This window comes from Eptatretus burgeri, chromosome 2 (genome assembly GCF_056783735.1).
Source record: "Eptatretus burgeri isolate ZD-2024b chromosome 2, Ebu_testis_v1, whole genome shotgun sequence".
Taxonomy (NCBI): Eukaryota; Metazoa; Chordata; class Myxini; order Myxiniformes; family Myxinidae; genus Eptatretus; species Eptatretus burgeri.
In genome coordinates, this window is record NC_140962.1 from 30,138,609 (window position 1) to 30,166,354 (window position 27,746).

The window sequence follows — 27,746 nt, forward strand, 5'->3', positions numbered from 1 at the left end:
ATAATGACGTCATGCACATACGGTTCAAGTCCCAAAGGTTCACGCACCTGCAATGCCATCGGCTCGTGCTCCATCTCCGATGGCCGGCACAGCGTGAGCAGCCTGAGGCTGACCGAGTCGAGCACATGGTCCTCATGGGGCCAAAAAGAAGGTCCGCTTCAGACGACTCCGAACTCCCGGTTTGTCTCTGAGAGCTTTTCGGGCTCGGTGTCTGTTGGAAAGCGCATCTCACATGGAAACGAGAAGGAGCATTTACGCCAGCTCAATGACCGTCTTGCTGGCTATATGGATAAGGTGAAGCTTCTCGAGCAGACCAACCAGAACCTTGAAAACCAGATCAAGGAAATCTTCGGTAAAGTTAATCAGACCCCAGACCTCTCAAGCTTCTATAAGCAAGTGGAAGAATTAAAAGGCAACGTAAGTATTCATAATTACTTCTAGATCATATGTGCTGCATACTCTTTAAAATTGAAAAGCAATCATCGTTTTGAAAGATCTTCTCTTCCTTTAACAGCTCTGCCTATTCCCAACTTCTTGTAGGATTCCCAGGGAAGGTTTCAGGCTGAGTCTTTCAAGTACTAACTGACTAGACCAGACGAGCGACTGAAGGTGACTTGGCCAGAAATTTGTAATTAGTTCAGGTTGTCGGTGATAACTCAAATACTCTTCATTAAAGACACAATGGATCTTCACCAACGTTCATCAACGACCAATCCAATTGAACATCCACCCGAGGGACAGCACACACATTGGTGCATCACCCTGGATGTAAAACATCAAGACGGCAGTTTATTGCTGGCTCGAGATTCAAACCCAGGCAAGACAGCTCAAAGGCGAAGTGTGCATACTTCGAAGAGGTTAGGATATCCTGCGACCCTACATTTTTTTGAGAAATACAGATCTAACCATATACAATCCTCTTCCACCTAACCTGTTCTTCTTTGTAGGCAGAGGTTGAAATATCTTCTTCGAAGTCCTTGGAATATTTCACGACATCGCTTTGGAAGTCTTCAATGTAAATTGTTCCTATTTATAATTTTGAAAACCGAGCTGGAAAACATTTCTCTACTATTTTTATGTTACCTATATGAAGGAATTTAATGTTGCATATCAGATCACATGACGATCCAGGTGTTGGCTTAGTGGTTAAGGTGGTGGCTTGGGGTCCTAGGGTCCTGAGTTCGAGCCCTGTTGGCCACTGAATTAAAAGGGTCCTGAGTTCAAGCCCTGTTGGCCACTGAATTGAAATACACCAGGGGGTTGATTCAGCCTGTCATCCTTCCGAGGTCCGCAAAATGAGTACCAGTGTACTGGTAAGGGGGGCACTGCATCAGCGGCATTGCCACGTCCCAACCAATGATGCAAACAGCAGCCACAGGCTGCACTCGATGGAGAGAGAGAGAGAGATCACGTGACATTTTTTTTTCTTTATAAGATCGAAACTTATGAAAAAGCAAGTTCAACTAGCTCGGAACTGTCAGCAGGGCAGCGGGGCAACTCTTGGGAAAAAAATAAGCAAGATAATTAACGAACTGGAAAAGAAGAGAGGAGGGGAGGAAACCGAGTCACTTGCAAGTAAAAGGGATGGGTTTTGGGAGAGTTAATTAGGGTATAAAAGATCGAAGGTATGGATGGAGGATGACCTGAGATGGTGGTGTCCTCCTCCCACACTCCCCATGCCCTCTTTCTCTGTCCTATCGTCCATCCTTCTCTTCCTTTTCACAAAATGAATTTTATCATTTCAACAAACCCGCTTCCCCACACGTACCACATAAAAATAGATGACTCTGAAAGAAAACTTTTCTACAATGTGAGAACGCAACAGACGAAGTTACTTGCAGATGGAGACTGTTCTCAGGAGATCCAGAAAACAATATCTGTCCAACCTCAAGAATGTGCTTTCCAACTTGTCTCCCTTCTCTAAAACTTTGTGGTGCCTTGTTAAGTCCGTCTCTGGAGTTTGCTCCCCTTCCATCCCCTCCCTCTTCAAATGTCACCAGAGTCGACTCCGCTCGTGAGAAGGCTGAATGCCTCAATTCTGTTTTTGCTTCCAAATCTTGCGTCCCCAACCCCTCGCTCTCGGTACCCATCCTTTCCTGTCGTACCCTCCGACCCCTGGACTCTGTCCTTTTTGAACCTGAGAAGGTGGAGAATGTTCTTTCAACCCTCGACTCTGACTCCGCAACTGGACTAGAAGATATCACAATCGGGCATCCTGCTGTACTCTCCAAACTCTCTGCCTATGGCATCCAAAGCCAACTCCACACATGGCTTACTGACTTTTTCTACTCTTCGAGAGAATGTGTGGCTCTCAACAGAACCCTTTATTCCATCCATCCATCCATCTATCCATCGGGACCATACCTTGTGCAGAGCGTTGGTGCTGCCGAAGCAGTCTCCTTGACTATTGGGCACAATCCTGGACGGGTCGCCACTCCGGCACAGGATACCAGCAAGCTGCCACTTATTTTGCTGACCTCGGATCACAGGCAGAGCTAACCTCACCTGATATGCATTCAATAGCCAAGGGGGATTTGAACTCAGGATCCTAGGATCCCAATCCCACCACCCGAACCATTAAGCCAACACCAGGCATAACCCTTTAGTCTCATCTCCCTATCAAGGCTGGAGTGCTTTGAGGCAGTGTGCTGAGCCCAGTCCTATTCCTGATTTTTATAAAAGATCTCTCTGACTCTCTTTAATATCCTCTTATCTATTTGCTGATGACTCCACCCTGTGCCGTGACATCCCTCATCCTTCAGACAGGCGGGCTGCAGCCTCTTCCCTCTCTTCAGACCTTGACAGAATCACAAGATGGTCAAACCCATGAGGAAGCTGAGTCTGTGGGCCTATCACTTCATCATCACAGACAGATCGTTGGTCTCGCTGTCTTCTACAGCCTCCTTTCTGGTCTTTCACCCTCTGCTCTTTCCATGCTTTGTTTTCCCCATGTTTCTGCAGGGCACACACAATCCGCAATCCATCCCTTCTGGGGAAACTACGCAAATCCAGGATCACTGCTCACCTCGACTCATTCGTTCATCTTTTTTCCCGCCTGTGGAACCAACTTCAACATTCTCTTCATTCTCATTCCCCCCCTCAAGTTCTTCAAGATAGCTGTTCACCACCATCCCAGATCGTCCTCAATCTAAAAACGATGATCTTTTCTACCCTTGTTAACCACCCCCCCCCCAGACCCACCACAATCCCTCCTCCCTCCAAATTTCCAGTTTACCCTTCTGACAGTTTCCTCTGTAAACATCTTGTCCACCGTATGCATCCTCTCTTGCCCTCCATTCCTCCCCACACCCATTGTTTGTCCAAGTCTCCATCTGTCTTGGCCTTCAACTCTGCTGCTGGTTTTTCCACCCTCTTTCAACCCTTCCTTTTATCCTGTTGTGTCCTTATCCATTCAGTGTACTAATACAAGCTCCTTCATGACCCTCGCCCATGTATAACCTCGACTCGACTCGACCATGCCCTCTTCACAAACATTATCAACCCCCTCCCCAACCCATGTCCTTAACTTCCTCCTACCAACTGCAAGTCATAAACCTACGCCTCCCTACCCCAAGTGTTAACCACCCCAACCCTAAGGTATCACTCCCCTCCGCACTCCAAGCCTTCAAATCCCCTCCCACACCACAACTCCTCACCCCCCCCCCCAACTATCCCAGAGCCTCAACCTCCCCTGCCAACCCGACGTATCAATCCCCTCCACACTCCAAGCCTTCAAATCCCCTCCCACACCACAACTCCTCACCCCTCCCCCAACTATCCCAGAGCCTCAACCTCCCCTGCCAACTGTGTCCCATCTTTGCTCACCACTCCTTAACTTCTTCCTACCAACCCCAAGTCCTTAACCTATGCCTCCCAACCGCAAGTACTCACCCTCCCAACAACCCCACATCCACACTCTTCCTAGCCCAATCTCAAGGCATCAATTCCCACCCCACTCCAAGCCTTCAGCACCCTCCCTGAACACAACTCCTCAACCGCCCCCCCCCCAAAGCTCTCAACCTCCACTCCCAACTCCATCCCATATTTGCTCTTACCCTCCCCCCTCCAACCCCAAGTCCTCATTCTCCCCCACCTAACCCTAAGGTGTCAATCCCCTCCCCACTTCAAGCCTTCAGCCCCCCTCCCCACCTATCACATTTGCCTGTTAAACTCACAATCCCATGAGATACATGACCATGAGCAGGTCATGACCCGTCATGGATGCCTGTCCAACTCACAATCTCGTGAGATATGTGGAAAATATATGTAACCTGAGCAGGTGAAGGCCCATCACGGTCGCCTGTCCAACTCACAATCTCGTGAGATATGTGGAAAAGATATGGGACACTAAAATATCCGAAACCAATTATCTTCTTCCTGATGCGTGTATATACACATCGTTAAAAGGAAATAATGGCATCAGGCAAATACCTTTTTCATGACATAGGTTTAAGCCATGCTTGAGAATGCCACATAGGTATTTGGATGGTGTATAAGTTAACAGACCGCTGACTCGATCACTAAGGCCGATCTTCACAAGGCCCATGATGGCCGATAGGCTCAAAATATTTTTAAGAGCACTTTGTTTGCTTTACAATGAAGGGAAAACTTATAGGGAGGGCATGGCGAATGTGAATATTGTTGCGGTTCTGCAAAACCACATGTCTCTAAGGCAATGGCACCCAACATACAGTGATCCCCAGGCAGTTATTTCGTTCATCTTTGTGCAGTTAGACCTTCCCCTCGTGTCTAGTGGGTTCAGAGGACGAAGTGTGTTGCGTGGTTCTTCTAGTTAGGTCTATTAACTATCTCTATCTCCTATTAGATTTCTACTCCAACCCTTTCCTTTTAGCCATGGTACAAGCAAGCACACACACCATGCAATGTGTGATGAATAATAAGCACACCACCATGCCTCCCATGGCTTGGTACCACCAAACTCCCTCCACTATAAACACTACGCAAGCCGCACACGCACATCGCGCACCATTATTTCAATCAAATCTGCACACCAATTTCCAACTGGTTTCTCACCTTGCTTCACACCTCGCTCACCAAACCTCATAATTTCGACCACAAACACCTCCCGCACACGGGAAAAATATCCCCGCACCCCATCGTGCCTTTGCACTACACAGTACCTTTGTACTATACATGACAATTTGCCACTATACAGTGGAGTGCTGCATGACTCGGACTGTCCTCGTACCGCACGATGCGGGGCCGAGCAACCGTCGTTAATAGCTCGACTGCATCTTGCAGGGGATGTTCCGGGTGGGCACGCAGAATTGATATGACCCTTGTCCAGTCACCGGACCATGGCAAGACAGGGGCGGCGAGGAGGGGTCGCAATAACGGCGATCCGGGAGTTTGGTATGGGCCGGGGTTTGCATTTTGACTCATGAGAGGGGGCCTGTGGGTGGCGGGTGCGCATTGCTATTCGGCATTCAGACTGCACTCCGAGCACATTCAGGGCCAGGGTGCCGGCTCATACCCTATGTTGAGTCAGGACCTCCGGGTCTTGTTGAGCCGGATGGGCGACTGAGACCGTTTCCGGCACCGGGAGCCTGGCAGGGCATGGATACAGCCGCTGTGGACCAATATAGAAGCAGGATTTGGGTCATAGCACGTCACTTTCAGGTCGTTACCCCACCCTTCGCCCGGGGATTATAGAAGGTGGAGTACGGAGCCGTTCCCCCTTTTCTCTGCCCCTTCTTCTCTGCTCCTCTTGGCCCTTCATGGTCTGCTCTTCATTGCCTCCCCTTTGCTGGCTCTTCGCTTGCTGTAAATGTGCAATTGCGATGACGTGCTTCTCCTTGAGGGCCTGGTCCGGGGCAACTGCTGTGAACGTTCGCCACCCCCGTGCAGCTATATGGAGCAGTGCAGAGCGCACGTTGCCACGTGACTAAGCAAAGTGACTAAGCTGGAGATAACGCGCCACATCTCGAGGTAGGAACGCTCAGGAGGAGCATCCCACGAAGGTACACACTACATAAACAGACCGAGACATGGTGTGGTTAAGGGTCTTTCGCCTCAAGCATCTTCACTCCTCTCTCTATCTACCCCTCTATCCCGTCTCATTTGGACGCACAAAAGTGCATCATCACTGACTTGCAATCCTATTTTTCCTCTGGCATAACACTGCACCCCCCATATTGCAATCCACCACAACTCTCACTCACACACCTTAGACATCACCAGTATTCCTCCCTCCTACCTCCCCCTTAGTGTACTGGGTTGCGTTGGTCTGATGACCGCACCAGGTATTGCGGGGCCGTTTATCCTCATCTGCTTTCTCTCTCTCTCTCTCTCTCTCTCTCTCTCTCTCTCTCTCTCTCTCTCTCTCTCTCTCTCTCTCTCTCTCTCTCTCTCTCTCTCTCTCTCTCTCTCTCTCTTGGCTATATCTAACCTTCCTCGGGTTTGTGTGTGTATGTGATGGCGCCTGTCCTACTCTACGTTAAGATTGCAGAAGTTATAACGGGATAAGTCTGCTCAGTGTCTGTTTTGTAAGATTGCTTGCCTTTTGCTGCATCCCACAAATTCCTTGCTATCCCCTGCTGCACATACAAATAAACCTAATTCACTGAGCCACATACCTTTCCTCGCTTGATTGTAAATAAATGCTTGTGTAGAAATCTTCCCAGCTCGTTTTGTCTTTTCCTTCATTGGTCCAGCATGGTTCGTACCCTAGTTTAGCCAGGACATTATCCCCCAACCATCTGGTTTCTAGCCGGTACGTTCTTGTCAGTTACGCTCGGCTGCATCTGATCTGGTAAGGTGATCTGGTTTTAGCAAGGCACACTTACCCCCCTGGACAGGGTGTATCCCCCGGTAATTAAACCATGTGGCGTTTTGGTAAACGATATCGAACAGAGGACCCTGAGTCACGTGGTTGAGTTATTGGCATTCACGGTCGATTTGTGACCCGGTGTCACAAAGTTATTCGTGTGCGATGGCCTGCGATTCCGGAGAGTCAGGTGGGAACCTGAGGTAGCTCACCCCGCGTGGTCTTCCTCGCCCCCGACCCCGGGTCCGCAGCAATATGAAAGCTCCGAAGATGTCTTTGACTTTGCATATCAGGAAGCACAAACATGGCGACCATATAATTTTGTTTTTTCCAAATAAAATTGTGGGTGGAGTCAGGGGAACTGTACAACCAATGGGTGGAAAGAAATGTTACAGACAGACAGACAGACAGACACACACAGACGAACAAGCATATTATTATACAAGGAAATGCAAAGAAACCTTGATATAAGAGGTCAATAGGCCCCTCAGGCTTGTGTTACACACACACACACACACACACACACACACACACACACACACACACACACACACACACACACACACACACACACACACACACACACACACACACACACACACACACACACACCAACCAATTCACCCACTACAACAACCACATCCACACCACAAACCCAATCCAACCAGAGATTCACTCAACGGGAATGGGGAAGGTGAATCACGTGACAGGAGAGAAAAGGTACACCGCAGACAGGACGTCAACAATTCCAACGGAAAGCGACTCCGAGAATCAACATCTCAAAACAGCACAACATAAACACAGCACACAGATCACCCAATTCAATTCACATCTCCCTTACATTTTTTTTGCCAATGTTCCTGAAATCCTCGAACTATTATCAATAATAAGAATAATAATAATTATCATTAGTTTGATACAGACACACATCAATGATAAGTCAACAGTGAAAGATTGTCCTGTATCAAATGTATCTCATGTAATAACTTGAGAACGCTCTGAACGGATGGGGGAACACACCTCGTCTTCATTTCATATCCGTTTTATTGTGGGCAACAACAGCAGCGGAGAGCAGTGCCCCCCGCCGGACAGAACATGAAGGATTGGTCCGATCAAAATCACTGAACCAACAATCCAATGCAACTCATTATGCTGAGATACACAGACATCTTCATGATACGTAGACGTCTTCAATTGCAGGAAGATGTCTATGTTAGAGGTAGTTGTATATGTGTAGTGTGAGTTACTGTAATTGTGTATTTTATTTGTTGTGTCATTGAGACGGGAAAATGTCAAAATATGTCTCGATGACAAACCGTAAAAGGTCCGAAACTTACCCCGCCCAACCCCCAAGTACTCAACTTCAACCCCCCTCCCCCACCTGTCTTATAGTGGCATGGCGAATGTCCACACCTGACCAACTTTTTACTCTCATTAACCCATCTTTGCTCTCCACTGACGAATCCACTGAGCAAGGATGAAATTGACGAATCATTGAAAGATCATGAATCCCACCACACCCATATACACCCAAACTCTTGTGCACCCTTCCCCATTTCTTCAAATCCTTGTGGGCTAAAGACCTAAATCAATCAAAGACCCCTGGTGCTATCACTACTGATCACTGAGTGGCACGCGTGGTCGGTTTTACGCAAAGTTACTTGTGCTGCACAGCAGTTTTCACGCTGGAGAACCCAAAACAACGAACATCTTTTGGCTTATTTTATCAACTTAAGCTGCAGTTCTGGATCCGTGTGGGCAGGGGGCAGTGGAGCTCACATTTCATAGCATGCCAGCTTTTCGGTGGAGACGTAATGGCAGGTCTGCTCTGGTTATGATGTACTTATCTCGGTTTGGGGATGAGCTATACCATTAGCATAATATCTGCAATTTTTGAGAGTGCTGGAGTGTTTTACATGGCAGAGACACCATGAGCAAAACTATCATTTATTTTTATGAATTGCTTTGTGAATTGTTGTTTATTTGAGCGAGACATTTTAACAGTCAGTTTCTTGCCTGAAATCAGCTCGCGGTTATTGTTGCTGTTGTTATTGTTGTCGTCAATGTTGTGTTGTTGTCTTTCAGGCTCATCGAATTTCGGTGGAGAACACTCAACTGGCACTTGCGATAGATAATGGTAAAGAGGAGGCAAAAGAATTCAGGATAAAGTAAGTTGCCTGTGCCATTTCTCAACAAAGGTATGACCCCATAACGTTGGCAATGTATATATAATGGAGCAAGTGCATGTGATTATTTATGTGATTATTTATGTGATTATGTATGTGATAATATATGCATGTATATCCGCTCTTCACCCATTGGTTGGACAGCTGAACTGATGTCACCAACAACTGTACTTAACCTAAAGTGCCCAGAGGACCCAACAGACCCCCCCCCTTTTTGAGAACCCAAAAGACCCAAACGACCCCGAGGACCTGAAGACCCAATGGATCCCGAAGACCCAAAATACCATGAAAAACCTGAAAGACCCTGAAGACGTAAAATAACTAAAAGACCCAGAAGACCCCAAAGACCATGAAGACCCCAAAGAACCAAAAGACCCCAAACACCCAGGAGAGGTCAGGTATGGGAGCATGCGCCGGAGTAGCGCATCGCTGCATCCACTTTCCGCCGGTACTCCAGGGACCTCCGTCTGGCCATCCCCCACGCAAATGCCGGCCCATCCCCATCTCCTTGAGATGCCGATCAACCTGCTGCAACCACGAGGCACGTGGTCGGCCCATTGGCCTCCTCCACTCATGAGACTCCCTCGCTGAGAGAATCTGGTGAGCAGGATCAGCGTCAGGAAAACGAGCCACATGTCCATACAACCGCTGCTGAAGCTCACGGACTATGCAGGTAACAAATCTCACTTGAGTCTCTCTCAGCAGCTGCTCGTTGCACAGGTACTGACAGCACCACACCTCATTATCTAGTGAATGCCTGACTCCCAAGGCCCAACCCAGACATCTATTGATTTCTGGCTCACAGCCAGCAGAGACATGAATATCACTGCCAAGGTAAGAGAAGCTCTCTGTGACCTCAACGTCCTCACCGCAAACAGGTACAGACCAGATAGCAGCATCCAATATGTCATTGAAAGCATGGATCTTAGTTTTGACACAGGAAACCCATAATCCCAGTGACTCCGACTCCTCATTCAGCACCTCGAGGGCCCCCAAAAGGATATCTAGAGTATCCGCAAAAGATGTAAATCCGCAAAGATGACAGCTGTAAAATCAAGGTCCGAGATCTTGACATTCCCAAACAATGCACCACTGCTTGATCTCTCCAACATCCTCCCCAGAATCTAGTCCGTACAAGTACTGAAAAGTGTGGGGGCCAGTACACACCCCTGACAAACTCCAGTAACAACTGGAAATAAGTCAGAGATGGTACCACGCACATCTCATGGCACTCTCAGTACCAGAGTATAGTTCACACTTCAGATTCTATAGTTTTGGTGGCACCTCACGAAGACCAAAAATCCTCCAGAGGGCATCACAATTCACTGAATCGAACGCTTTACAGAGATCAAGATCGGCTGCAAGCAGCCTCTGCCGAAACTCTCGTCTGCGTTCAGTGAAACTCTCCGAAGAGCAAGGATACGGTCAATCGTTGACCGCTTTGGTGTAAAGCCTGATTGCTCTGGACGCTGCTGCTCAAGCAGATGGTGGTGAACCTGATTAACAATTATCCAAGCAAATACCTTGCCCAGCACTGAGAGCAGCGTCACCCCTCGGTAGTTATTGCAGTCCTGGCGATCACCATTCCCTTTCCAGACAGGAACAACAAGGCTCCACTTCCAGTCAATTGAGATGATGCCTGTGTTCCAGGCAGAGCACAGAAATGCATGCAACGACACGAGTGCAGCCTTTCCGCCAGCCTTGATTCCAGGAGATTTACCCCATTTCACCCGGTTCACCGCATCCTATGTTTCCACAAACAAAGGTGGTTCACAGTTTATTGGAGGGTCAGCAATGGGGATAGTAACACCCCTGACATCCAACTCGACAGCGAGTGGATCAGTCTGGTTCAGCCGCTCAAAGTAACCGGCCCAGCGGGCCTTCACTTCGGACTCCTCTGTGAAGAGCCCACCACCCTCTGCTCTAACTGCAGTACACCGAGGGACGGGCTTGGAGGAATGCAATGCGTGAATTCCCCTGTAAGCAGGACGAGAATCACTTGACCACAGGTGATGCTCTACCCCCTTACAGATTCCCCACACATCGGCCTCCTTGTCCACCCTTTGTGCACATACGGTTTTACATCTCAGCTCCCTGAACAGCTCAGCTCTGCTGCGACCAGACTTGCAGGCCAGGCAAAGATAACCTTGTGATCCTTTGCAATATTAGATGGTTTATGTCGATTGATCAAGAAAGTCGATACCGGTGGGTTTGCGAGATGGTCATTCTGGAAAGGAAGAGAAAGAGAGGGAGAGGATGTGAGATCTTCCTGGATTGAACGACATGTTCCTTTTGTTCGACCAGCATCTGATTCTTTATGAGTTGGAAGAGGGAGCTGCTACTTATCTATGCCAGAACATTGACAATATTTCAAATTCCTATCCTAACAAATGCTTGCAAGGCAACAACAACCCATCTTCTGCCAAACTAAACCTTTTCTGCTGAACTAAAGCTCCTAATCTCTGCAACAGAGGACGGATGAAACATAAACTGCATCAAATCACTGAAGAATGAAATTAACGAATCATTGAAAATGTGTTACAAGACTTGATTTCTCATTCAACAACCAATTACACATGCTGGTGGGAAGGAAGATGGAGGTAACTTGAGAAAAGGAATGGTTAAGGTGACTGTTTTATGATCTTAAGGTCTCGAGTTCAAGCCCCTGTTTGTTCCGTTAACATAACACCAAGTGGGTTGACTCAGCCTGTTATCCTTCCGATGTTGGTGAAATGAGCACGGACGTGCTGGATACAGGACGCATTGCATCAGCGGAACAGCTGCGCCCCCCAGAAAATGATGCAGCATTCGAATAAATAAAATCCTTCTGAGGTTTGAAAAATGAGTACCAACTCTGGGAAAAATGAGCCATGGTAGTTTCCTGCATTGGAGTGGTGACCCATGCAGTATTGTTCCCTCTAGCTTTGAATATGCACATGGGCTATCCAAAACCTATTTGTGATTTCAAGCAATCTGGCGGGTGCTTAACATTTATTCAAGTGTATAAATCATCATTTGAGACAATACAGTATTTGGCCATGACAGCTATGTCTGAATTTGTATCATTATAGGATCGAAAGTGAAACTGCAGCGATGCGAGCCATCGAATATGACATCGGCAGCCTCAATCAGATCGTGGAGAAGATACAAACGGAGAGAAAACATCTGGATGAGCAGCTTGGAAGTCTCCAAAGAGAAATGGAAAGTATCAGGGGCAATCATAACGAGGTAATTTTTCAAGCATGGAAGTGCATCTATATATTTTGTCCGCAGCATCATCGGTACAAGTTCTACTTTTTCATAGAACGATCTAACTTTGCATCGTATCACCAAGTTCTACCATGGTATTACGTCTCACCTTACCCTTCTGTGTACGAGATATGTATGTAGCATATATTAAATGGAAAAAAGGCATGTTATGTTGGCACCGGTTTTTTTTCACAGAAATTGCAAGGCTTGAGGGTGGCAGCGAATGACGAAGGTGTACATGTGAAGGTTGATGATGTCAGAGGAGCAGATCTTGTACAGATTTTAGCCGACATGCGCTTAGAGTATGAAAATATCACCCAAAAGAGTCGAGCAGACATCGAGGCCATCTATCAAACCCAGGTAACATCTGAGATTGTACTTTGACTGCCCGATGAAATATATAATATATTAATGTGGTTGGCTTAGAATATTGGGGTCCTTTCTGAGTTTAAACCCCATCCATGCCCAAACAACACCAGATGGATCGACTCAGCCTGTCATCCTTTCAATGTCGGCAAAATGAGTACCAGCTTTCTGGGGGTAAGAGATTAATAACAGTTGAATTAGCAATGGCACTGGTGCGCCTTTCCACCGACATGGTGGAAGCCAGTGAAAGAGGAGCCTTTGGGTCAACTTCAACTTAGATTGGCACCTTACCTTAAAAAAAAATATACGATGTCTGACAATAAAGTTCCAGGATTAATGCAATGGAAATTTTTTTATTGCAAATGTACCAATTCTGTTTCGTGGTCGCCTTCAAAGTAATCTCCCTGGGCATCTACGTCAAAGGACAACGTCACTGTCATGCTACAAAGCACCCTTGGAAGTCGTTGTCTGAAAGGCCATTTAGTTCATTGGTCACGGCTTTCTGGGTCTCAACTCACTGACTGAGTTCCTTTCTTTCCTTGAGTTCATTTCGTTTCTTTGAGCAAAAGGAGTTCCTTTCATTGGAGTTTTCAGTCTTGGAAACAAGAAAAAATAATAATCATATGGAGCCAAGTCGGGAGAGTCGGGAGGATGTTCCAGCACAGCGAATTGTTTGTCTGCCAAGAATTGCCTCACAGAGAGGGCTGTGTATGCGGAAGCATTATGGTGATGGAGAATCCACTTGTTTGTCACGAGCTCTGGCCTGACGAGCAAAACACGTTTTCTCAAAACTTCCAAAACTTCAAGGTAAAATGTTTGGTTCACTGTTTGTCCTGGACGAACAAACTCCTTGTGGATAATCCCTTTGATATTGGAAAAACAAATCAACATCGTTTTGACTTTGGAACTTTCACATGGGAGGTTTTTTTTTTTTTTGGTCTTGGAGATGGGGGTGTTTTTCATTGTAGAACCTGGTGTTTCGTTTCTGGGTTGCACTGGTAGACCCGGGTCTCATCTCCTGTGATGATTGTGTTCAACAGATCATGATCTGATGAATCACGTTTTAACAGGTCAGAACAAACTGAGAGCCTCCCTTCTTTTTTGATCGTTGCTCTGGTTATTTGGGCCCATCGTAGCACACACTTTTTCAATGTTGAGTTTTTCAGTTAAAATCAACCCAACAGTCTCTCTATTCAAGTTCAACTGGTTCGCTCGCTATCAATCTGACTGTCAAATGTCGGTCAGATCAGAACAACATCATCACCCTTTCAACATTTCCATCCGTTGCGGAAATCGATGGGTGGCCCAATTGTTCATCATCATTCACATCCATTCTCCCTTCCGCAAATTTATGGATGCTTTCCAACGTTTCTGTGATTTTTCCCAGTGTATCACCTCCGATGTCTGTCGGCACGCAAAATTTCATCTTTTTGAGCTACCCCGAAGTTGCCAAACATTAGTATATCTGTCAGTGAGTCAGTGAGAGGTTAGAATGAGCTATATATATTTGACAGATATGTATATACTGCATATATATTAATATATATATATATATATATATATATTGCATATATATTAATATATATTGCATATATATTAATATATATTGCATATATATTAATATATAAATTGCATATATATTAATATATAAATTGCATATATATTAATATATAAATTGCACATATATATATATATATATATATATATATATATATATATATATGTAGTTGCGGAGCTGGCGGTTAAGGTTAAACCCCTGACCCAAATTGCGGTGACGGGCGGTTAACACTGCCAGCCTGGATAGCCGAGTGGTTCTTCTTAATAGGAGGCGGACACATTGATCCTTGGAGATTATAACGCGCGTGGGAGGGGTGGGGTACAATGGCGGAGCGATGGAGGCACAGATGCATTCACAGGGGGGTTTACACTCGAACCCCACGACAAATACATGGACACAGCACCTTAAAATAAACACAGGAATTTAATGACAATAGAAATATTTACAAGGAACAATAATTGGAAAATAATAATATGTGAGGTAAATAATTATTCATAAAGTCTAAATCGAGGGGCTTCTACACACAGTCTTAAATACAGACAAGGGGAAACTAAATAAAAAGAAATCCTTCCTTTATTCTGGCACTTAGCTTGGTCCAGAGATGGTCTTTGTGGAACTTGAAATTGAGGCGCTTCATTCGGCACGTGGAGACGTGTGCAAAATGGCGCCAAGCTGCTCTCTCACAGCAGGAACTTTCGTCAAGCAATTCGTGAGCGGTGTTCAACACCAAGGTTCACCGACCGTCATGCAGCTTCTTCGTCTGTCGCACCTGCCGATATGCTCTTTGTAGAATGGTGCCGTCCCGTTCGGTGACATACATGAGGTTTCGAGGTCCATCCCACATGACCAGCCAAGAGTCGATGGCCAATGTCCTGCTCAGTATGTGAGCCAAATCGCCTCAGCACGAATATGAGAATCGTGCCATCTAGTCGTGTTCATGCGTCAAAGGAAAGCCAGCAGTGAAGCCTTGTTTTGACAGGCCATCTCCTAGCTACGTTCTTCCTCGACCGCATGCTTCCCTCACTCCGCACTCGTGCATTCCTCCTATCGTTCTCTGACATCACCGAACAACCGTTTCCTCCCAGGGTGGCATGCTCGCACTAAATCTGGGAAGGCAGGGCTTCTCGTCTGTTTGGCACACCTGCCTCACTTCTGATGCCACGCCCATCAATCATCAGTCTCGGGGGCGTGACTTCGCCCATCATCATCACCCTTGGAAGTGGGGCTTCTTCCGACTTGGTCATGCAGCTCGGTTGTAATGGGCCATTGCTGGTTTGTAATTCAAAAAAAACAGAGGGAAAAGTCACAGTGGAGGGGGGGGGGCAATCACATACTGGGGAACTTGGCCTTAATCCCTATCTAATTAACACCATACCACCCCGCCCCTCCCCTCCCCTCCCCCTCCCTATCTTCCCTCTCCTCCACTCCCGAGTCCAGATATGAGTCCCATTGAAGCCATATGGGATTACCTGGAAGCAGACAACAACAAGAGTACACCAACCAACCTCACAGAATTGCGGAATGTACTGCAGGATATTTGGCACACTATTCGTGTAAGAATGCTTCAGTCATATACAGGAAGAATGGGTGATAGAGTGATGGCACTGAAGAAGGCAAAGGGCGAACACACAAAGTATTGACTGATATTATAAAAGAACACTGTTGTTGTTATTTACTGAAGAAGTTTGTTTCACACACATTTATAAAGGCTGTTAATTTAACATAATAAATGTTAAGATAGGTCGAGAGGAAAATAATCACAATGGGGGGGGGGGTTTATGCTTCTACACACACAACACATATGTTCCCCTTCCCTACTGAACACATGGGAGGGTTTGTGGGGCTAGGTGCCCAAGTTAGCTACACAATACACTATGAGATAACTGTACTGGGGTTCCTTTATGTGTTTTGCTATGTGCTACGCCATCACTATATATCTCCGAAATCCATCACAATATATTGTTATGAATTTGGAAGCCTTGTGCACACAGAAAGACAGCCGTCCCCGTAGCTTAGTTATCTCGGTAAGTATGTGTTTATAGTTAGGGCCCCCTACCTGTGTCTAATGGGAAATACGTGTGTCCGCTGCAGAGATTCGTTTTCAACAACACGCCTTCACCTCGCTTCCTCACACCGACGCCATTATCTACGTGCGTTCGACCACGTACGCGGGCGGAGATTTCCATCGCCTCAGATCAAGACTCCGCCCAGGAAAGCAGGGGCGTGCCCCTTGTCCAATCAGGCCACAGAGATCGGTTTTTCCACGACACGCCAGCCAATGAGAGTTGAGATGGCCACAGAAGGCGGTTTTCCCACGACATGCCGGCCAATGAAGGTTGAGATGGCCACAGAGAGCGACCTTCCCACGACACCCCGTCCAATGAGGGTGGAGAGCACCTCAGACGGCGATGTGCTCACCCCGGAGGAGAAAGGAATATAAGAAACGCCAGGCTGGGTAGTGAGGGTGGTAAAAGGATCGAGGTGGTGGAGGTTGTCATGGTGGTAAAAGGATCGAGGTGGTGGAGGTCGTCGTGGTGGTAAAAGGGTTGTGGTCGTCGTCGTGGTAGTCATCATCATGGTGTTGCGGGTTTGAGTCCTGCCGAGCTGGATCATCGTTGCCTCTGGTCTTCGCCTTGGTCGATTGGTGCGTGGTCGGTTGGAGAGCGGGCTACCTGGTGCTTGGAGCGGCATCGTGTTGTGGGTTCGAGTCCCGCCGAGCCGGATGGTCGAAGACCACACGAGGTGGACAGGTCCAAGCACAGGCTTTGGTCTCGAGCTCACCTGCCCTCGAGCTGGAGGCCTACAATAAAGACCATTGGGGTCCATTTCGGTGTGTGTGTGTGTGTCTGTGTGTCTGTGTGCGGGCCCGTTGCTTGTACATTGACTGCATTTCTTAAAGTCGGATAACTCTGCTCTTTGTGTGTTCCCTTCCCCCTGTTGTGGATTTTTCACCCAACCTCGTAGCGATTGTTGTAGAATTCTTGCGTTGTTGTGGAATCTTAGTTGCCTTGCAGGGTTTAATGTCTAGCCGACTCGGTTTTAAATGTATCGTGTTAATAAGATCACAGACACCGATAAATCAATGTCCACGAGTAGTTATTTTCTTTGAGTACAATTTATTTCTAATGTTATCCACCAGTTCAGGTTCTCACCCTCGTACACTACTCCCTCAATGAACCTCTCCCTCATAAATATATATATATATATATATATATATATATATATATTTATATATATATATATATTTATATATATATATACACACACACAATATATACACACACACACATTTTGAGAGTGGAGTGGAGAGGGTTTTTTGATAGCATATAGGCAAAAGGACAGTCTTATCAGACCAGTTACCCTGGACTAGCAAAATAACTAAACAAAATTCCAGAGTGCTAAAGAAATACAAGATTAACCATGAGGTCTTAAGCATTAACAATTTTAATAAAAGATTAAGCAGAGAGGCAAAAAAAACAACACTTTGCTCTAGTCAAACTGAAACAAGGGTGACTTGTCTAAAAGAAGAATAATTCCCCAACACTCCCCCCTTGTTGCCTTCAAAGGCAACACAACTTAAGTTTAACGATTCTGTCACTTGAAAATACATTTTCTCTTGTGTTCGAGTGTGCCCATCTTCTTGGGTAGTCACACTCCCCTCGCTCACATCATAGAGCTCAGTCCCTAAGCCTTTCCTGTCCTGCAAGCCAGGTGGCTTCATGTGGTTGTACAGCTTTGGACCTGGTCGAGGTTCCAGTAGGCCCGTAGGCCGATAGAAGATAAGGCTACCCGTTGGGCTACACGGCTGATTTTCAACAACCTATCTCGGGAACAGAGCAGATGGGCAAACGTGGAATGACAATTCTCGTGAACATTGAACACACTCATTGCGTTGATTTATGGATTTCCATGTTCAGGTTCTATCTCATAATAGTCGTAGGACTCAATTTCAAAATCTAAATAGGAAGGTGGTGCTTGGGCCACCGTCACCTTTTTACCAGTATTCCTCTTTAGACAAGAAACAATCAATGCCGGCATTGTAATTGTTACACATCAAACAAGCACCACGACAATGATGATCCACAATAATCCAACGGAAATCCAGTGCAACAGGGTAGTTCCCCAGCCTCCAAAAATCCCTTCAAACCAGGAATAAAGCCCGTCTTTCGTAAAATAATTGTGAAACTTGGCTCCTTCTTGCCTAATCTTGTCAGCTATGTTTGTGATTTTCTCCGAGTTATCAGGGATAAAAGTACAACACTCAGAGTTAATTACAGCAAACGTTCCTCCTTGAGCCACGAGGATGAGTTTGAGCGCAACCCAGTTTTGCATTGCAACTGCACGCAGGTCGACCACCTCCGAGTTGATATCAACCATGCCTAGAGCAGTTTTATTTGTCAATGATTCAAGCGAAGCAGCTAACTCTGCCAATCCCATAGACGTTTGTCTTACACTGTAGTGAGGGATTAGAATCATAAAAAAACAATTCAGTTGACGTGAAACTTCGTTCACCCCGTTTCAAATGCTCAAAAGGTGACTTAGATAGCAGGCGCATATGCGCCAAAATGAATGACAAGAAACAAGATCCACTCCAATTAACTGCAAGCCATGGGTATGCTCGATTTCCACACACGAAATTGGGATTATTTGAAGCGACTTGTGGTCCCATCGTGTGATTTTCATAGACATAATTACTGCATTCAGAATTTCCTAACCTTCTCTCTCCCCATGCCTCTTGTACCAAGCATAGTTCTGTTTTTTCATAGTTTGGTATACCTGGAGCAAGAGCAGAAGAAAGAGCTTGCTTTAACGTTACAAAAGCCTTTTTTGCATATTGTGTCTACGCCAGTGGACTGGGCGCGTTCGCCGAACCAATTTCCAGCAGGCGGCGCACTAAGGCTGCATAATCTGGAATCCACTGCCTGCAATAGCCGGTCATTCCGAGGAAAGATCTCATCTGTTTCGCAGTAGTTGGCTTGGGCAGTTTTAATATTGCAGCTATAAGTTCAGGGGAGATGCGTCTTGTTTCTCCCTTCAAAATATGCCCCAAATATTTCACCTCTTCTTGGCAAAACTGCAATTTGGCTCTCGATGCTTTGTGTCCCTTTCTGGCTAAAGCTGCCAACAGCATCAACGTATCTCGCTCGCATGCGTCCTTCGACGCTGAACAGATCAGCAGGTCATCAACATATTGAATCAGTTTGGATCCACAGGAAAAAACTATGTCATCCAAGTCGTCTTTCAAAGCTCGAGAAAACAATGTCGGACTCTCACAATACCCTTGAGGGAGGATAGTCCAAGTGTATTGCCTCCCCTTATATGTGAACGCAAAAAGAAAGTGTGCTTCTTGGGCTATCGGTATACTAAAAAAGCTGAACAAAGATCCACGACACTAAAATAGGTAGTAGTACTTGGGATGCTTGCGAGAATGGTAGCTGGACTTGCCATTACAGGATAAGCTAAAATCACCGTGTCATTCACTGCCCTCAAATGTTGTACGAATCTCCACGTCGACTTCCCAGGTTTTCTCACAGGTAGGATCGGTGTATTACATTGACTGACTGTAGGAATAATTATCCCTTGCTTCAGTAGCGCTTCCACTACGGGTGCAATCCCTGCTTCCGCCTCTGGACGCAATGGGTATTGCGGTTTTCGAGGCAGTTTCTTTTCTGGATCTATAGTGATCTTGACTGGATTCATGCCTCTAATTCGCCCTACATCGTTGGCATGTGTTGCCCACAGACAAGTCGGGACTTGTTCGAGTAATTCAGGTAATTTTTCTGACCCATTTATTTCCGAGAGATCAGCCATCTCGAACACAGCTTTTGCCGTTCCTCGACATTCTGACCAACAGTATCCCTGTTCCCCGATCTTCCAAAGTCCGTTTACTTTGCTAGACTCCATCAAAGTTGCCTGCGATGCTTGCTTCAAAGAGGTTACCATGTGACCGATGTCCGTTTCTTGGTTACCTTTTGCAATCGCGAAAGTAACATGTGGTGTAACACTGGACGGTTGGTTCCACAATTTTAATTGTTCCTGCGTGAGATGCACCTCCAGGCCAATCCCTTGCTTTCCAATCAAAATTGTTCCCAACACTAATTCAAAGGTCTGGTGTAATTTCCAGAGTGTTTCACTCGCATAGACGTTATCTTTCCCTTTGACGTTGCAATCTGCAATGCAATGTAGTCGAGTCTGCACCCCCTCTCTGTCCATGTGATGTTGACTCACCCAGTCGTACACCTCGGGTACGTTTCTCTCCAAATGTGACAATTATTCCTGCAAATAGTTAAATGCTTCAAAATTAATCACAGTCCATTGATATACAAGATTTTCTGTATTTTCCTGTAATAAATTCATCATAGTTATGTGCGATTCGTGAGGTATTTCTAAATACACTCCCTCAGGGGTACATTTCACTGTACAGTTCAGCTTACATAACAGATCTCTTCCCAACAGATTAATTGGTGTATCAGTTGCCATCAAAAATGCATGGTTTGCAGACAATGGTCCAATTTCCACCCGTAGCTGCTTTGTCAGTGGAATCGTGCAGGCAACTCGTGACATTCCACTAATTATACTCGTTCTCGCGATAACGGGGCATCTGGGAAATCACTCTTTCTGAGCGCAGATTTGGTTTCCCCCGTGTCGACTAAGAAAGGAATCTCTCGGCCTTCAATTTTCAAAGTCAATTTCGGTTCGTCACATGGTTTCAAAGTCAGGAAGGGTAACTCAGACGAAGTCGCATCTGTTCTTTGTCATAAAAGAATGGGTTTTGGGGGTTGAAATGAACTTTGAGTTGGAGGAGGTAGAAATGAGGGCGGAGGAGGTGGGAATGAGGATGGAGGAGGAGGAGAAGGAGGAGGGAATTTGGTGTGAGGTGTAGTGGGTTGAAATGAGCCAGATTGCTCAAGCTGTGTTCCCCATCTGTCCTGCTGTCTGTAATATGGATCTCCATCTCTGTATTGTACCCCTCCCCTCTCTTCTACCGGTCCATACGTAGTATAAGTTTGACTGTTCCTGCGGTTCCAGCCCTCCTTTGCCCAATGACCTGGTTTCTCACATGTATGACAGACATCTCTGCGCTGGTTTCTGTATTGGTCTCTGACGGTTTTAGGTTGGCCCTCGGTTTTGTGCATTATATCTCGCATTCCTTCCACTCGTACATTCAGCTTGACCTTGAACCTGGGACAGCATTAATGATGCTTCATCTGCCTCGTCAGAACGTTGTTTTATCAATGAATAACAATGCGTCACATATTCCTTTAAATATTTTACCTCCTTCAATTCCCAGCCGATACACACTCGCTTAATATCATTCTGCAATTTGGCTGTCAAACCATTAAGGAATACATGAGCAAATGGTACACCCTCTTCTTTTAGTCCAGAGTGACATTGATATACACCCCGAATGCGCTCTAAGTACTCTAATGGGTCTTCGGCAGAGCGTTGCCTGGACATCTGTATTTTCGCCCAATCTGTTTTACGTGGTACCACCTCTGTGACTGATTCAATGAGCGTGTTAATATGTTCTTTGAGCTCACTTCTGCTTCCGGGAGCTTCATCTGGCCATGCTGCTGTCTGTTTCCATTGTCGGAGTAACCCCTCCGGTACAATCAATTTCAATAAAACATCCATATAAGTTGGCCGATGGCATTCCACTACCACACTCAGTTCTCGCTGGAATTTTTTCGGGTTCTCTCGCATCTTCGGCATCTCATTTAAGATGGCTCTTAATTCAGAGCCCCACGGTCGATATATCGCTTGCACATCCCTTGCCCCCGGGTAATCTCGCAATGGAACCGCACCGATGAGTGCCTCATCATCTTCGTCCTTCGCGGTCTCTGACGTTATTTTTTTTTTGATCGAGTTTGCATTCTACCCTTGTTAGCAAAAGGAACTTTCTCTCTGCATTGTGTTTCAGCTTCCTTTTTAATTACTCCCCTGGCTCCCCGTCGAGCCTCTCCTTGCCCTGTGGCATCATCTCCCTCTGTCTCGCCCGCTTCTTCGTCCTCGAGCGGTTGTGCTATCGGAACTGTGCCCTCTGGCCATTTATCGGACTCTTCTTCTTCATCATCAAATATGACAGCCACTGCTCGCTATCTCTTGGTTTTATTTTCAAGTCTCACCGGCATTTGCTTCGTTAATTGGTCTAGCTGACCCTTTAGGTTTAACAACCTTGCCTTTTCGACTCTGTCACGACATTCCTTTATCCAATTTATATATACGCCCCAGTTTACATACTTCTGGGCCTTCTTGTCCCTATTTTTCACCTCCAGTACTTTTCTTAAATTGTCTAAGCAATCATGGTCAAACGTACCATTCTCAGGAAAAGGTAATCTGCTATTTTTAGTACAATTGCACCATTCTCCTATGTCTCTCACAGCATCAGGTCCGTATTTATCAAACATAAATCTTGCACACGTACCCCTCCGTGGTTTTTGAAAAGTTGCCTCGGTATACACAATTTCATCATTTTTCCCATTATTATTTCCCATCTTTCAAAATCCCCACTCAAATCACAAATACTTCAATGTTTGAAATACAATAAACACAAAATACAATAATGCTCTAATTCTCTGTATGTACTCTTTGCTCGACAATGTGTTACCCGCAAAGACAGCCCACCCTCGGGGAACACTCTCTGCTTACATATAGGCAAAAGGACAGTCTTATCAGACCAGTCACCCTGGACTAGCAAAATAATTAAACAAAAGTCCAGAGTGCTAAAGAAATACAAGATTAACCACTGGGTCTTAAGCATTAACAATTTTAAGAAAAGATTAAGCAGAGAGGCAAAAAAAAAAACAACACTTTGCTCTTGTCAAACTGAAACAGGGTCACTTGTCTAAAAGAGGAATAATTCCCCAACACCCTCCATTATAAATAAATCCCCTGTTAAATGTTTCAGCTCGTTTCTGTGTTTTCTTTATTGGTTTAGCACGGTGAGTGTTGGGAAATTTGGAAGGGGCAAATTGTGCATTTGGACCGATGCCCTCGGTAACCATCCGCTCAGGTTACGCAAGGTTCGAGCACACTAACGGCTCGTTCCGCTCGAGCTCCGCCGAGGGTGAATTTCCCCGGTAGTTTGGACGATGTGGGTATTCAGGTAAATTGAAATTGGCAATCGACCCTATCCCACGCGGTCGACCTATTGGCGATCTTCGGTCCGATAAGGGACCCGTCGGCTCCGGAGTTATCCGGGGTGACGACCTATAAATTCCGGGTTGTCGGTGGAGCCGACTCTACTGCTCCACCTAGCAGTCGTGCTTGCCACCGAAACTCGGCCCCACAACCATATTGGTATGAAAGTGTCGCCTTTGTAAAAGGCATGTTACAAATAGCTGTACTTGATCATGTGGCCATATATCGTTGAGGACTCTCTAATGTATTGAGATAAACTTCCTTGCTCAACTTTGTACATCATATCTTGCTCAGGTTAAAATACTGGAGTCCCTTATTGGATGATTTTGCCAGGAAAGTGCTTGAGGAACAGCATTAATATTTCAAAAATTATTATATGAATTTTAATTCCATTTAAATTGTTGTTATTATTATTATTATTATTATTATTATTATTGTTATTTTTATTATTATTATTATTCCTTTTCAGATTGAGCATGCCAACCCAAATACAACACAGAACCTTGAAGCTATAGAACTGGCAAAGAAACAAGCCAATGATTTACGTCGCCAAATGCAGACCCTCACCATGGACATCCAGACGCAGTCAAACGCGGTGAGAATCGAGATAAAAACAAGAATAACAAAAGCACACAGTGGGAATATGGCCTCAGTGTCTCATGGAGTAGTTTAAATGACTTGTTTTCCCAGATAAGCTCGGTGTTGGCTTGGCGGTTAGGGTGGCCGACTTGGGCCGGCTTGGGATCTTAGGGTCCTGAGTTTGAGTCCTGTTAGCTGCTGAATTAACACCAGTTGGGGTTGACTAAGCCTGCCATCCTTCTGAGGTTGACAAAATGAGCACCAATGTACTGGTAATAGGGACACTGCATCAGCGGCACAGCTGCATCCCTAAGCAATGATACAACCAGCAGCCACAAGGCTGCACACGAGAATGTGTGTGTGTGTGTGTGTGTGTGTGTGTGTGTGTGTGTGTGTGTGTGTGTGTGTGTGTGTGTGTGTGTGTGTGTGTGTGTGCACACATTATGTCAAATACAGACAAGGGGAAACTAAATAAATGGAAATCCTTCCTTTATTCTGGCACTAAGATTGGTGCCCTTATCTAAGTTAGGGTTAGGGTTAGGTTTTTTCCGAGTCGGTTCTATCGGTTCTAAACCCACAACGTTTTCTGTAGTGATCTAAGACTCATGGAGGATCTTTTACATAAACCATATTGAGAACAAAACTATTATTGAACATCATTGTAGTTTTATGTGAATTACAAGTACATCAGAGTGGAACTCTTAAACAGGCTGACTCAGTGTTTTAATTTATTGTCCTTAATATCTTTTTCCCAACAGATATCTTCCCTAAAGTCCACACTTAATCATAGCGAGGAGCGCTACTCATACGAGTTAAATAAATTTCTTCCCATTACTGGCTATCTGGAGGAAGAGCTCTCAAAGATCAAGGGAAATTTGGAGCATCAAAGGCAAGAATACGACACCGCATTGAACGCCAAAATGATGTTGGAGATGGAGATCGCCACATACCGACAGCTTCTTGAGGCCGGTGGTGCTCGGTAGGCATTTCAAGTTGTTTGCTACTGGGGAACTTTCGATTAACTCTGCTTACCAAAAAAATTGTGGGATTTTTGGCCATCCCATTTACATCACATGCATGTTTTCATATATATGCATATGAACAGATGTTTGGTACTACAGAACTTTAATATGGATACAAACAAACTTGACGTAATAGTGACCGAAGCATTTCGTGCTGCACTCTTCAGGGTAAAAAAAATTGCAGCAAGTGAAGAAGGAAGTGAAGGCGCGTGCTTATATACGCAGGTCTCGATAAGGTCGACGCTGATTGGTTCAACCGTAATGACGTTACGGTTAATCCGAACGCCCATTGGTCGGCTCATTATCTTCACCTCGAGCTCCCATTGGCTGAAGCAGTTTTCGTCGATGATTGACGTTTGCAACCTTCAGTTACAAAGACAGCTCAACTTGCTGATGTTTCATGAGCAATGGTGTCTCAGGTGATGTTGGCAAGGAACACCAAGGGAAAGACATCATCAACAAATGGCAACAGTGAGCAGAAGCGCATACTCCAGGATCATAATATCCGTGCATGAATTTGAAGTGCAAGGCAAAGCAGGCGAGCAACTGCAGATCATTGACTGTAAATTTCAACCTGGGGCGTGAGCAGCCAGTTTCATCAAAAACGGTACACCGAGAGCAGTCGGGTTGCAGTGCACAAACTATTCATCACAACTGGCAATGCATGATTGCGGGTCCAGTGGTGCAAATAGCACAGGTAATGGACTACAGAGCAGTGGAGAAATGTGATATGATCCGATGAATCATCCTTCACCATGTTCTCAACAAATGGACGAGTGCGTGTGTGGTTCGAACCTAAAGAACTCCACAACCATAAGTGCTTGGTTCCAACAGTGAAGGGTTCTGATGGTTCTGTAATGTTGTGGGGCGAATTTTCCTGGCATGGTTTGGGTGCAGTCATTCCTTTAGAAGGCAAGGTCAATGGCAATCACTAATTAATGGTACTGAGTGGTCATCTTCACCCCATATTTCAGCATTGAGGAGATAGAGGGGGAAAGAGAGAGAGAGGAGGGAGGGGAGTGATGAGGGGTGAGGGAGAGAGGAGGGAGGGAGAGGGAGGAAGGCAGCGAGAGGTGAGGGAGATGTTCACAAACATTATTCTTTATAAACAGATGAGTGTGACAGGTGGAAAAAAATTTGGCTCGTTAATTTAGAAAACACATTAATACAGCAAACGGCTCAGAAATCTGGTGTCATCAAATATATTTTGCTTTGAAACCCACAAAGAGAAACATATCACCTTTGTAAAGCAAATCCGATAACCAAATGCTTTAGAAACAGGCACGATGACAAAGGAAAACCTGATAGAACCTCCATAAGATATGGGATGAAACTTTACCACCACGGTACCCATGGAGAGTCCATCCAGATCCAAATCTACCCATATGTACCACATCCGCGTGTGTGCTGGAGACGTACCTCTACCTTGTAGCAACTGTCTACTGTACATCCGGATCGGGACACGAACTTTACCGCTATCAACTGACATGAACTGTACAGCTTGGTAAGTGGCTTAAACACTCAAGCAAGTACTCCAACGGAACGCCTGGCTTGGCAAGCGATTACCAATTGCCGCCGATACAACTATGTACCCAGAACCGCCCGTGCAATGTCCGAATTGGATAAATCAACACTTTTTTTTTTAGGAGTCGGAACTGCTGATACTTTCAAATCTGGAGCTTACAATTTGTAATAATACTTAGTTTAAGAGATTCTCTCAGTTATTCATTTGCACAAATGTTCTTAGTAGCTATTACGATTAGTAGCTATTACGAAGAGGCATTCGATAATAAGAGTGAGGAACGTGGGAAAAAAAACTTTATCCTTAACAAATCGTTGCTGCCTGTTCCAAGTCAGGGCATGGTTGAGCAGGTCAAAAACATGGCGGCTTCAGACCCCAGCGAGGTTACCCAGGAAACGCCTTGAGACCTCAGACAGGGAGATGGCCGAGGATCGCCTGATGAAGGATATAATTAAATAAGGCCATTATTTATCTTCAGTGGTGATGTTTTAATTAACCCAAACACCAAATTTTCACTCTTGTACTTCCGTGAAGTTTTCCGAGTTGGTATGGAAAGTTTCAGGCTGCTAGGTTTTATAGTTTTGGAGGTATGGAGGACACACTGACACACACACACACACACACACACACACACACACACACACACACACACACACACACACACACACACACACACACACACACACACACGCACACACACTCACACGCACATGCACACGCACACGCACACGCACACTCACACGCACACACACTGATATTTATTAGTATAGATTTATAATGCTGCCAAACATTTAAACATACTGTGTTTGCAGAGATGGAGAGAAAACTGATGACAACATCGTATATGATGTTCCTGATTATGACATTCCAAGGAAGCCAAGCACCGATTCAAATGTAAACAATGCATCAAACAAGCAAGACCCATGTTTGGACAATCGAGCAACTGCTCAGCCTCCAGGAGATGGTGATTCCTGTGCTGTTAATACAGATGTAAGGGCATCATCGGCTCCTCCGTTTGGTGTTCAGGGGACTGTATGTTTGGATGACTCGAGCAGAATTGGAGATCGACTGTGCAAAGATGGGATTTCATCTTTAGATTCGGGGTTGTCTTTGCCAGGGTTGTTGGGGAGCAAAAGTCCTATCTCGTCTCAGGGCAGTGATTCAGCTCTGTACATTACTAAGGAATGCAAAAGGGAGAGTGTTCTACGTCCCTAGTTGTTGCATAATCAGAATTCTGACAACATATTCTACCATGCTAATATCAACTGAAAAATGTCAGAAAGTTGTTTTCCAAATAAAATTCTGCATTTTCTGATGATGTTCCACCCGAGGAACC

The 27,746-nt window shown here is 45.6% G+C and overlaps 1 protein-coding gene across 1 annotated transcript; it reads left to right on the forward strand.

The window, feature by feature from the left end:
- On the forward strand, nt 1-27,740 carry LOC147031715 (keratin, type I cytoskeletal 19-like). The gene is made up of 7 exons (XM_085852249.1): nt 1-417; nt 8,873-8,955; nt 12,045-12,201; nt 12,418-12,582; nt 23,757-23,882; nt 24,625-24,845; nt 27,223-27,740. Exons 1-7 carry the CDS (start codon nt 4-6, stop codon nt 27,623-27,625), a joined length of 1,569 nt encoding a protein of 522 aa, XP_085708375.1. The 5' UTR covers nt 1-3; the 3' UTR covers nt 27,626-27,740.
- The last annotated feature ends 6 nt before the right edge of the window (nt 27,741-27,746 follow it).